This window comes from Polypterus senegalus, chromosome 2, assembly GCF_016835505.1.
Source record: "Polypterus senegalus isolate Bchr_013 chromosome 2, ASM1683550v1, whole genome shotgun sequence".
Taxonomy (NCBI): Eukaryota; Metazoa; Chordata; class Cladistia; order Polypteriformes; family Polypteridae; genus Polypterus; species Polypterus senegalus.
This window is the reverse complement of record NC_053155.1, coordinates 270,422,771-270,435,413: the sequence shown is the minus strand read 5'-3', so window position 1 is coordinate 270,435,413 and position 12,643 is coordinate 270,422,771. Positions and strand designations below refer to the sequence as shown.

The 12,643-nt window shown below is 35.8% G+C and overlaps 1 protein-coding gene across 5 annotated transcripts in view; it reads left to right on the top strand.

Moving 5' to 3' along the window:
- The window catches only part of LOC120523875 (ribosomal protein S6 kinase alpha-3), a 167,192-nt gene that overhangs the window by 84,660 nt on the left and 69,889 nt on the right, over window positions 1-12,643 (top strand). The window contains exons 1-2 of one of the 5 annotated variants that reach the window (XM_039745559.1): window positions 3,896-4,041; window positions 4,374-4,444. The exons of 3 other annotated variants lie outside the window; for them this stretch is intronic. In XM_039745559.1, coding sequence (XP_039601493.1) covers window positions 4,442-4,444 — 3 coding nt within the window. In that variant the 5' untranslated portion in view covers window positions 3,896-4,041; window positions 4,374-4,441. Of the gene's footprint in view, window positions 1-3,895; window positions 4,042-4,373; window positions 4,445-12,643 lie in introns of those variants that run through there. One more of the 5 variants, XM_039745558.1, reaches the window with a different exon arrangement.

The following is a 12,643-nucleotide window of genomic DNA, read 5'->3' as shown; positions in this document are numbered from 1 at the left end:
TCCTTTAAATTTATAAATTTACTGTTATAAATCTGATGTATTTCTGGTTCGCTTAATTAACTTAACTCAAGCATCAAATAGAGTCAAATCTTCAGTTATCTTAAGAGAGGTTACTTCAGTTTGTATATTTGTTATCTATCAGATCTTCCAGTACATGTTATTGAAATGCCAGCAGAGCCTTATGCACAACAGGGAACAACACAGTGGTATATCAGTTCCTTGAGAAAACCTTTCTAACATTAAGTCACTTCTCCTACTGCATTAAATTATCACAGGTCAATTCAATGATCTCCCATAACTGTAAAGAAAAAAAAAATACAAGGAAAGCAAAAAAGTCACTTATGTAAAACTGAATTAAAGGGGAAATGTGTTATGTAAGTGACGCGTGGCTCTGTAAGTTGTATGTATTTATGTATGTATGTATTTATTCAATAAGTACACTGAAATGTAAAACTCCCAGCTACATTCACTGAAGATTGTAATGATTCAATATTTCTGAAACTATATTGGAATTGTGCCACAGTGACCTGCTGTCCATCATGGTCCATTGCAGCCAACAATTTTAGCTCAAGATATTAAACATAAATTTTCTCTCCATTAAAAAGAAAATGTAATGTTTAAGAACTACAGTTATCCATACATACCAGTGACCAACAAAAATAACAGCTGAAAAAATGAAATTATTATATCACTTGTGTCGTATTTATAAAAGCTGTTTTAGCCACCACAAAAGAATCTGGGCTCCATTTTTAACTATATAATACAGTAACATGCTATTAAAAAAGCGAATTTTATGTAATTACATATAATAGTAGAGAATATTCTATTTACCACTGCTAATTTTGAATATGAGTTATTGTTACAAAAATATTTAATAAACTAATATAGGATATCTCTAAGTAAATACAATTAAAAATGGTCCAAATTTTCCAAGCACTAAATTTCTGAGCATACGGTGAATTTAGAAATTATTTAAGCTCCTTCACTTTCTGCACACACTGTGTTATAGATATCATTTTAAATGGGTAACATTGCTGTTTTTTCCCATCAATGTACATTCAAAAAACCTATAATGGAAAAGTAAAAACATTTTCAGAAAGGTCTACAAATTTATTAACAATCAATAACTGAAATCTGTCATCTATGTATGTATTTATACATTTTCCTGTGGCAGTCCATTTTGTGGTCAGGTGCATCTTGTTTGCTTTAGTTATTCTTGAGATGTGTCTTGAACTTGATTGAAGTCCACCTGTGGCAAAGTTAATTGATTGGACATCATTTAGAAAGGCACACACCTTTGTTTATAAGCTCCCACAGTTCACACTACATGTCAAGACAAAAAACAAGACGTGAATTATATGGAACTCTCTGTAGACCTCAGCGATAAAATTGTGATGAGGCATAGACCAGGGCAAAAGCATAAAACCATTTCTAAAGCTTTGAGTGTCCCTAGGAGTACAGTGGCTTCAATATTTGTGAAATGGAAGAAATTTGGAACCACCAGGGCTCTTCTTAGAGTTAGGCCATTTGGTCAAACTGATTAACTGGAAGAGAAGGACCTTGGTAAGGGTGGTGACCAAAGAACCCAATGGTCATTCTAACAAGAGCTTTGGAAGTCCTCTGCTGAGAAGAGAGAACCTGTCAGAAGGATAACCATCTATGCAGGACTCCATCAATCAGGCGTTTATGGTAGAGTGGCTAGTTGGAAGCCACTCTTGAGTAAAAGGCATGTGACAGTTAAAAGACTTTGAGTGCTTGTGGGAAAATGTTGTTTTCTAGTTTGATGAGACAAAAATTGAACTCCTTGGGCAAACCTCCAAGTGCGGTTTCCTCTTGCCATTGTTAGAATTCACAGGACAGCTTACTTACTATTGAGATATTAAATTCATAAGCAGAGCATTTAATATTGTTCTACCCAAATAAATGTTTTTTTGGGAGCTACTCAGTTAACAAGTAGAGGAAAAAAATGTAAAGCAAAATAAGTGTAGGCTATTGCATTGCAACAACACACTATAGCATTGCTAATTAAGAAATAAAAAGCTTTCCAGTAAACAGTGCTTGTTGATAAAAACACTGACAGAAACTGTAGAGTTGTGGCAGTGCAATTTGCTAAATAATATAAAGTTTGTTTTCAAAATTAGCTGAATTGGACCAAAAACAGACCTTGTCATAATACAGAGTTACAGTTGATTTAGACGGTACAGTGAGCATTCACACTCCCACGGGGCTGTATTTGCGTGAATTCATTTATGTTGGCCTTCAAGAAGGGGCTCTGTGACCTCAAATATCATGTAGTTTGTGGCACAATTCATTTGGTTTGAGGTAAGCATTGTAGTTTTGGAAGGTGGCATATCAAATGGATACAAGGAGTTGCTTAATGCTCATATGATGAATGCAAACAGCTCTGTGGCTCTGGCGGACCACCATGAATTCCAACAAAATTCTGGCTGCTGCAATACTTATCTCCTCAAAAGTCGTCAGGCGTTCCAAAAGGACAAACACACTAACTAATTTAAACGATTGGTTTTACTTAGAAAAAAACAGTAAAATGTGCCTGAAAGTGCTCAATGGCAACTTGGACAATGGCAGATCTGAAAACGGGCTTGTATTAACACAGAGTAAAGTGATCATTGAGTAAACAATATGAATTACTAAAGAGGAAATAGTTCATTCATTTACATGGAGAGACTGATAAGGTGTGACAGCGCTGTTGAAATAGAGCAACCAAAAGCATTTACCACTAACCAAGAAGTGCTGTATGATGGTGATGATGCCAACAGTTTGTCCCAACTAGATAGTATGGCATTAAATGAATAATTGCCTTTGCAGGAGGGCTTGGATCTATTTGAAGACAAAAATATTTTGTTTGCATTTACTCTCGTATGTACATCTCCATTTTTAAAAATATTATACATGAGTGCCATCCAGGGGACACTGTGCAAAGGAGAGTGAAGGGTGATGATGGCCAGTGAGCTATAAAAGGCCATGCCAGAAAATTGTAATTAAGTGTGCTATACATATGAGAAGGTTGATCTTTCAGGTAAGGTTATTTAGTATTACACCAGCCATCACGTAATTCAGTTATCATATTGCACATTATTTGCACATTTTACTGACCTTGCTAACACAAATTGTTACATTATTCACAATGAATTCTGCAAAGCAAAGGACACAGAGCCAATGAAACACAAAAGCTGTGTAAGACTTAGCAGTTCAATTAGGTGGTGTGTCTCTGCAGATTCCTTCCACTTAGACACACTTCATTCATGAGTTTGTTGGTGTTTCTACCATCACTAGTCCCAATACAATGGCCACATTTGGAAGAAGGAAATGTGTGAACTGCTGACGGGAAACCACTTGGCAGTGCAGGGAATGTAATGTGCCACTTTGTCTCATTCAGGACAGGAACTGTTTTAAACAGTGGGACATGTACATAGCTAATTTTCTGTTTTTTCTGATATAAGAAATAAATGTATATAATTCATTGATATTTGAGTGAACAATGTTGAGTGATATTGAAAAACATGCTGAAGACATGGTATTGCATTTTTATTTTCCCAAAACTGTTGGATCTGTCAATGTTTTGTATATTTTTCACATGAGAACTAATTTATTTTAGACTGACTAGCTAGTACATCATTAGTGTTTTTTTTTGTTTTTTTTAAATTTCTTTAATGCCATATTATTGATTTTTATTAGATGTTATTCTGGAATCTTTATAGGTCCTGTAGTGTTGCGCTTTCATGACACTGCTGTCTTTTTAATTGAAGTAACAGCAGGGCTAGTGTTGTTCCTACAGCAAGATTAGTCAGCTGTCTGCATTAAGCCTATTCCAGTTTCAGTTCTCAAATCAGCTTCTTCTTCAGGCCTTCACTAGATTGTTTTCAGCATAAACATTCTACAATGAACTGGAATCAATGAACTATTTGAACTTCTGTTTTATAAAGGAATGTTTGCTTTTGCTGGCACATATAAACTATTGGATTGCAAAAAATGGGCAAGGACATTATTGAAACCCCTTTATATTCATTTGGAAAACAGGTAGTGTTTTTTGGTTACTTGTTGAATAGAAAGTGCTTTGTTTTAATGTTTATGTTTATTTTAAGCTCTAACAGCACTCTTTAATTTAGTGTTCCTCTTGGCGAAGCGTGCTATGCAGATGGTTTCACTGAAGTGAATATTATGTCACAGATATGTTTTTTTAGTTTGTTAAATACTGTTTGGAGAGAATTTATATTCTAGTATCTTAGATAAATACTTTGCATTAGACACACAAAAATTTTTTAATGACATTTATATTTGATAGACATGCTGAAATGCTATAATTTCTTAAAGAGCTGAAATTCTATAATTGTTTTGTCTTCTTTTCTTAGGAAGTTACTAAGAAACAGAAAATCAACTTAAATTAATCAAATTCCAGTGGAGACAATTCTACATTTATATGGTATTTTAAAGATTATTCATTCAGAGACTATTAGCATTTAAGCAATATGAGCTGTACCATAATTTACAAATACTGTTTCTGGTATGTGGAATTAGGGAGGAAAGAAGGCAAGCATTTTAAGCTGTACAAGTGCCACCCAAGTTACTTCATTCTAGCATTTATACATAAGCATCTCTTTCATTATGTACTGTAAAATTGTTATGTATGTTTTTCCTTTCTCTGAAGTTGAGTTTTTTTTCTTTTCATCTTTCTGTATATCGGGGATAATATATTTGCCTTTCGTAATGAATTTTTTTAAAATGTAAGTTGCTGTAATCTATCAAGTTCTAAATATGAATTATTCATTATTTTAATGTAAACATAATGTTGTTTTGTTCATGTTCATATTTATTAGCTAGTGAGGCATGGTGGCCATAAGGAGACCAGGGTTCATATCCTGGTTCCTCCCTGCATGGAGTTTGCAAGTCTAAATGGATTTTCTCCAACTGCTTCATTTTCCCCCCAGCATCCAAAGACATGCAAGTTAGGTTGTTTGGTGATGCTAAATTGGCCATGGTTTGTACATGTGTTTGAGTGTTTTCACTATGTGATGTGCTTGCGACCTGTGCAGGGATTGTTCCTGTATTGCAGCCTATGCTTGCTAGGTTAAGCTTCAACTCCACTGCAGCCCTGCGTAGGATTTTACAAATTGGTATGGTGTATTAATTAGCCAACACTTTATATGTTTGTTAAATAATTGTATCTTAATTTGCAGCTTTACATAGCTAAAATAGGTATTCTTATCCATCCGTATCATTTATTAAAAAAAAAAAATAGAGAGCTGCTTTAGGGTTAATATATAAAACTGGCACATAGAGCACCTTTCTTAGTCACCTCCTTTTCACTCCTACCTAATGATGCTAGTAAGAGTAGCATGGCAACTGTGTGGGAGCTGTCACACACACATCCTCCACTGACATGTATCGCAGGACTTAAATGATTTTACAGCCCATGTTTCCCTGACATTTTATCAACATTCAGGATGTATCTGTACTATTATATTTAAATTTCTTAGTTAGTTTGCTTGCAAAAAGCATTTAAATTGCCAGAAATTCATAAGAGATCTAGGTAATTGCTTATGAATTTTAAATTTGTTCAGAAACAGATAGAACAAACTTACTCTGTAATACATAGTAAAACCTAGAAAACACTTCTCTTTTAAATTGGTCCTGGAATTGATAATGCTTGCATCATTCTTTAGCCCTTCACTTAGTCCTGTTGTCCCCACTGATAATACTTTATGTGGACACACTGCAGTTTCTGTTTTTGTTCTTACATTTTTTTTTTTTTATTAAAACACAACTTGCTTCTAATATATTACTTTTATTAAGTGACTTTTTCATGCTCCTTTGTTGTAATATCCAAAAATAATGACAGATTTTTATATTGGTGGTTTGTGAATGGACATTTTTTTTTTTTTTTTTACCCCAGTCACCCAAACTCTGATATTTCTTTCCTTATGCTTTATGTAAGCAGCTGCCTAACAAATATGGTGGTGGGTATCATGTTCTTCAGCTGATTACATTCAAGTTAACGTTTTTGTTAATATGCAGGAAAATACCTAAGTTGCTAATTTTGATTTACATAACTTTTAAAGTTTTCTTAATAGTAGAGAACATTTTCAGAAATACAAAATTCTTCCATGTTTTCATAATGTTATTTTCTCTTCAGGCAAAATTTGAAAGTCTTTATTTTAGCTGTGCTAATCTGTGGCAATTTATCTGTCCATATATACCACTTTTAGTTGTGTTGCATGGTAAATGCTGTCATTTCTAAATAATCTACAAACAGTACTTATAAATGTTGTAACCATATATAGTCATTTGTGTTGGCTTAGAAAAACTGAGATGAATTAAATAAATTGATATTGAAATCACTTGCAAACTTTTTTTTTTTTTTATAAGGTAGAAATATGGGTTGTTTGCTTTTTGAAGAATCAGTTTGAGATTTTTTTTCAGATGCTGAGATTTGTTTTGCATATATAGTTTGAGTTTGTGGAATACCTTACCATAACTAAATTACCAGTCAGTTAAATAAACCATGCTAAAGCCTTACTGTTATCTTTGTAGGGGACTGAAGTAAATGTGTTTTTCCCTATGATAGTCCCATTATTAGACCTTTAGTACGGTCATGGCCAAAAGGTTTGAGAATTAGACAAATATTGGTTTTCACAAAGTGTGCTGCTTCACTGATTTTAGGTCTTTTTGTCAGATGTTTCTGTGGTATACTGAAGTATAATTACAAGCATTTCATAAGTTTTAAAAGCTTTTATTGACAATTACATTACGTTTATGCAAAGAGTCAATATTTGTAGTGTTGGCCCTTCTTTTTAAAGACCTCTGCAATTCGCACTGGCATGCTGTCAATCAACTTCTGGGCCAAATCCTATCTGATAGGAGTCCATTCTTACATAATCAATGCTTGGAGTTTGTCAGAATATGTAGGTTTTTGTTTGTCCACCCACCCCTTGAGGATTGACCACAAGTTCTGAATGGGATTAAGGTCTAGGGAGTTTCTTGGCCATGGACCCAAAATTTAAATGTTTTGTTTGCCGAGCCACTTAGTTATCACTTTTGCCTTATGAGACGGTGCTCCATCATGCTGGAAAAGGCATTGTTCGTCACCAAACTGTTATTGTATGGTTGGGAGAAGTTGCTCTCGGAGGATGTTTTGGTACCATTCTTTATTCATGGCTGTGTTCTTTTTGCCTCACCCTGTGTGTATATGTATGTGTATATATGTGTATATATATATATGTGTGTATATGTATGTGTGTGTATATATATTTTATATATATATATTGTAACAACCCGGCAGCAAGCGCTGGCGGAGTGACGCCTCATGGTAATTTATGTAAATAGTTTGTGGGGAATTTATGGGTAATTTATAAAAAGCTTATTGTATGTCGACATTTACGTATTGTCATTTGTGTTGTAAATAATGGTGTGTTTGTATTTAATTGGTTGGGTGGGTTTGGGACATCGCCGTCCGGGGGTTATTTATTTTGTAAAAAGTACCAATTTATTGAAATGTGTCTCTGTGCGTGACCTTGGCAATGGCCGAGCAATAATGTTGAGCTTTTGTTTCTGACTATCTTCTGTAATAAAAAGATACAACAGGACAGAGCTGTTTTATTGCTAAGATTTTATCTAAGCAAACTACCGAGACACTCGGAGTCGTGCGGTGTATGGGGCACGAGTGTTCTCTTTCTTAAAGAGCTGGGTGCAGTTGCGTGCATGGCGCTGGCAAGCCGCTAGCCGACAGCTTCGGAGGTGCACGGCAGAGTTCGCTCGAAATCTTAAAAGACTCCTCCACGGTCGCTACAATATATATATATATATATATATATATACTAGCAGAATACCCGCGCTTCGCAGCGCAGAAGTAGTGTGTTAAAGAAGGTACGAAAAAGAAAAGGAAACATTTTTAAAATAACGTAACATGATTGTTAATGTAATTGTTTTGTCATTGATATGAGTGTTGTTCTCATATCTATCTATATATATACTGTATATCTCTATCTATATATATATATATATATGTTGTTCTCATATCTATCTATCTATCTATCTATCTATCTATCTATCTATCTATCTATCTATCTATCTATCTATATATATATATATATATATATATATATATATATATATATATATATATATATATATATATATATATATCTATATCTATATATCTATATATCTATATATAATAGGTGTAAAGAAAGGAAAGTTGCCTTTTTCTTTTATATAGTATAGAGAGATGTGTTCGCTGACATTATGATCGCCTTTTGGGGACAGTCGCGGTGGGTCTTGTGCAGACTGGTGAGACGTCCCCGCCATTAATCGGCTGTGATGGCACTGTCAGTCCTCCACTCGTATGCGTGTCTTCATAATCCGAGCTGAGGACCTCATAATCGTATACGTTCAAAAGAAAGTGTGAATCGCCTTAATATTATTTTGCCGTGGTGTAGAAAAGGGGTCCCTTGTTTGCACTTGTCTGGGCTATAGCGGAGGGGGAGGGCGAAAAAAATTAAAAGTGCTCACTTTGACTTAAGGCAGAAGCGCAGTCAGCGTCTCAAAGGCCGGCACAGCTATGCACGCGCTGGCTGCTCGACTTTTGCTGGGCAGGAGACCTCTTTTGTACACACGTTCATGATATTAAAAGTCTCAGCAGTCTTTGGAGGTAATTCATATATTATATATATAGCAAAATACCCGCTACTACGCGGAGAAGTAGTGTGTTAAAGAAGTAATGAAAAAAAAAAGGAAACATTTTAATAATAACGTAACATGATTGACATTGTCATGAGTGTTGCTGTCATATATATTCCTGCCTAAATAAGTCACCCTCGCTTCACTCTTACTTTTTTACCTTTCATTTAATCATGGCTTGTGGAGGAAAAATTATAAAATGGAAGGAGGATATCTTTACCAAAACAATTATTGATGGTGAATCGATTATTCATAAAGCTTGAATTGGTGATCTGTTTTTCTGTGTTAACCTCATATTTTTTCAGAGTTCTTCTCAAACTAAGGTGGTGCGAGGGTAAAATGAATCGGGATGCGCTGATCAATGTAATCGGTGTACCAGGAAATCATGCATTGACAAAAGCTCCCCTTTACTTGTAATGCAAAGTGTGATTAAATGCATTACTTTTTAATGCGTTATGGAGCACATGCATCGAAGCTTCTCAGCTGTGCTTGTGCTAAGAAAAGGAAAGATTTTAAAAATAACGTAACACGATTGTCAATGTAACCTTTTGTATGTAGTGCCTGGAGGATTCAGTGTGGAGAAACTCTAGAGACAGCGTGTGTATTAACTTGTGGATTTTTCTGTGAGTATTTGGTGGCAGTGTGACGAAGTTGCTTCGGAAGACGGCGTTAGCCGCGGAGCTCAGCTCAGTGCGAAATAAGGTGAATGGGAGGGGAGTTGATGACGTGACTCCCCCACCCGCCTTAACTGTCAATCCCCCACAAACACAGTCTCTCGGAATTTGCATAAGCACACCCCTTCACCTACAATTTTAACTTAGTTACAAAGTGATCAAAACTCTCGTTTATATCCTGCGTCCTTTCATTAAACTTGTATCCCACATTACCTGTGGGCATGTGAAACGCCAGCGGTAGCCTGTCTATAAACTTAATTTAAAGTTTAGGTTTACACCTTGCTTTCTTTCCGAGGTAGCAGCACTCATGAATATGGTAGTATATGTCACTCGCTCGCTTCTTATTGTTTCGCTGCCTTCTCAATTATATAATGCATGTTTTCTTAAGCGCTTTTGGAGGTCTTCCTGGTTTTCTACGCTGCGTTGACAGTCAGTTCACGTGATTACGTGGGAGCGTGATGATGTCACACGAAACTCCGCCCCGTCTTTCCAGCTCAACTCCATTACAGTTAATGGAGAAAATACCTTCCAGTTATGACCATTAGGCGTAGAATTTCGAAATGAAACCTGCCCATCTTTTGTAAGTAAGCTGTAAGAAATGAGCCTGCCAAATTTCAGCCTTCTACCTACACGGGAAGTTGGAGAATTAGTGATGAGTGAGTGAGTGAGTGAGTGAGTGAGTGAGTGAGTGAATGAGTGAGGGCTTTGCCTTTTATTAGTATATATATATATATATATATATATATATATATACACACACACAGTGGTACCTTGGTATACATCCTTAATTTGTTCCAGATCCTTTGACTTATACCAATCAAATTTTTCCCATAAGAAATAAAGGGAAAATGATTAATCCGTTCCCATGAAAAAAAATCCTATTGTTATTGGCATATTATACATTGATGGGGTTGTATAAAATAATTTAAACACTGCTTAATACTAAAATACATAAATACAAAAGCAATTAGATGAAATAAATGAAAATTTACCCTCACTTTACTTTTTAATCACGTCTTTGTTTTTCACAAACGTAAATACCGTTGTTCTCGGCATACAGACACAATACAATAGCGTTTATTTTTGTATAGCCCAAAATCACACAGGAAGTGCCGCAATGGGCTTTAACAGGCCCTGCCTCTTGATAGCCCCCCAGCCTTGACTCTCTGAGAAGACAAGGAAAAACTCCCAAAAAAACCTTGTAGGGAAAAATAGAAGAAACCTTGGGAAAGGTAGTTCAAAGAGAGACCCCTTTCCAGGTAGGTTGGGCATGCAGTGGGTGTCAAAGAAGGGGTCAATACAACACAATACACAGAACAGAACAAATCCTTAATACAGCATAAAAATAAAAAATTTTAGAAGTACGGAGCAGAATTTAACCGCAGATGATATCACATAATAAGATTTGGATATTTTTAGAGTCCTGGAGACCTGATGTGCATGCCACCTTCATACTTTTCAACAATCAATTCAAATTTACGCGATAAAACACAAAATCACATGAAAATTCACAGAGAGTTATAGCACAGGTTGTTCACTGAATGCTAGCAACTGGCGTACTAACGCTCGTGGGCAGTCGTGGCTTTGACTTGGGAGAGGTAAACAAGGGTAGCGTGCGGTGTTCTAGCACGTGAGTCGTATTCCAGTGAAAGGTCATATACCAAGCAAAATTTTTTGAGTCCAAACAGGACGTATACCAAGTTGGACTTATTCCAAAGCGGACGTAAAAATTCACAGAGAGTTATAGCACAGGTTGTTCACTGAATGCTAGCAACAACAACAACATTTATTTATATAGCACATTTTCCTACAAACAGTAGCTCAAAGTGCTTTACATATTAAAGAATAGAAAAATGAAAGACATAATTATAAAACAAAATAAATCAACATTAACATCGAATAAGAGTAAGGTTCAATGGCCAGGGGGGACAGAAAAAACAAAAAAATTCCAGACGGCTGGAGAAAAAATAAAATTGGACTTATTCCAAAGCGGACGTATACCAAGGTATATGTATATATACACACAGTCATATGAAAAAGTTTGGGAACCCCTCTTAGCCTGCATACCTGCATAATAATTTACTCTACTTTCAACAAAAAAGATAACAGTAGTATGTCTTTCATTTCCTAGGAACATCTGAGTACTGGAGTGTTTTCCGAACAAAAAGTTTTTAGTGAAGCAGTATTTAGTTGTATGAAATTAAATCAAATGTGAAAAACTGGTTGTGCAAAAATCTGGGAACCCTTGTAATTTTGCTGATTTGAATGCATGGAACTGCTCAATACTGATTACTTGCAACACCAAATTGGTTGGATTAGCTCCTTAAGCCTTGAACTTCATAGACGGGTGTGTCCAATCATGAAAAAAGGTATTTAAGGTGGACAATTGCAAGTTGTGCATCCCTTTGACTCTCCTCTGAAGAGTGACAGCATAGGATCCTCAAAACAACTCTCAAAAGATCTGAAAACAAAGATTGTTTAGTATCATGGTTTAGGGGAAGGCTACAAAAAGCTATCTCAGAAATTTCAACTGTAAAGAGTGTAATCTGGAAATGGAAGGCCACAGGCACAGTTGCCTTTAAACCTAGCAGGGTCTGGCAGGCGAAGAAAAATACAGAAGCGGCATATGCGCAGGATTGTGAGTATGGTTACAGACAACCCACAGATCACCTCCAAAGACCTGCAAGAACATCTTGCTGCAGATGGTGTATCTGTACATCGTTCTACAGTTCAGCGCAATTTGCACAAAGAACATCTGTATGGCAGGGTGATGAGAAAGAAGCCCTTTCTGCACTCACACCTCAAACAGAGTTGCTTGTTGTATGCAAATGCTCATTTAGATAAGCCAGATTCATTTTGGAACAAAGTGCTTTGGACTGATGAGACAAAAATTGAGTTATTTGGTCATAACAAAAAGCACTTTGCATGGTGGAAGAAGAACACCGCATTCCAAAAAAAACACCTGCTACCTACTGCCAAATTTGGTGGAGGTTCCAAATTTAGCAGGATTGTTCATCTAGGCCAGTAGGCATCTGCTAAGAAGGGACATTTCAATATATCAATATTTAGGAGTAAATCCACCCCAATAGGAAAACATAAACACTCCAAAATCTCAAAAATGCTTCTACTGAATTGATTGAAAATTGGTGCTACCATAGAAAAAAGTAAATTAGCCAAAACAATATTTGTTGATAATGCTGCTATAGCATGTAGGCTTTTCTTAGGCATGGCGTCTTTTTTTTGTGGAGTGCTGAGAAGTGATCACATGCATA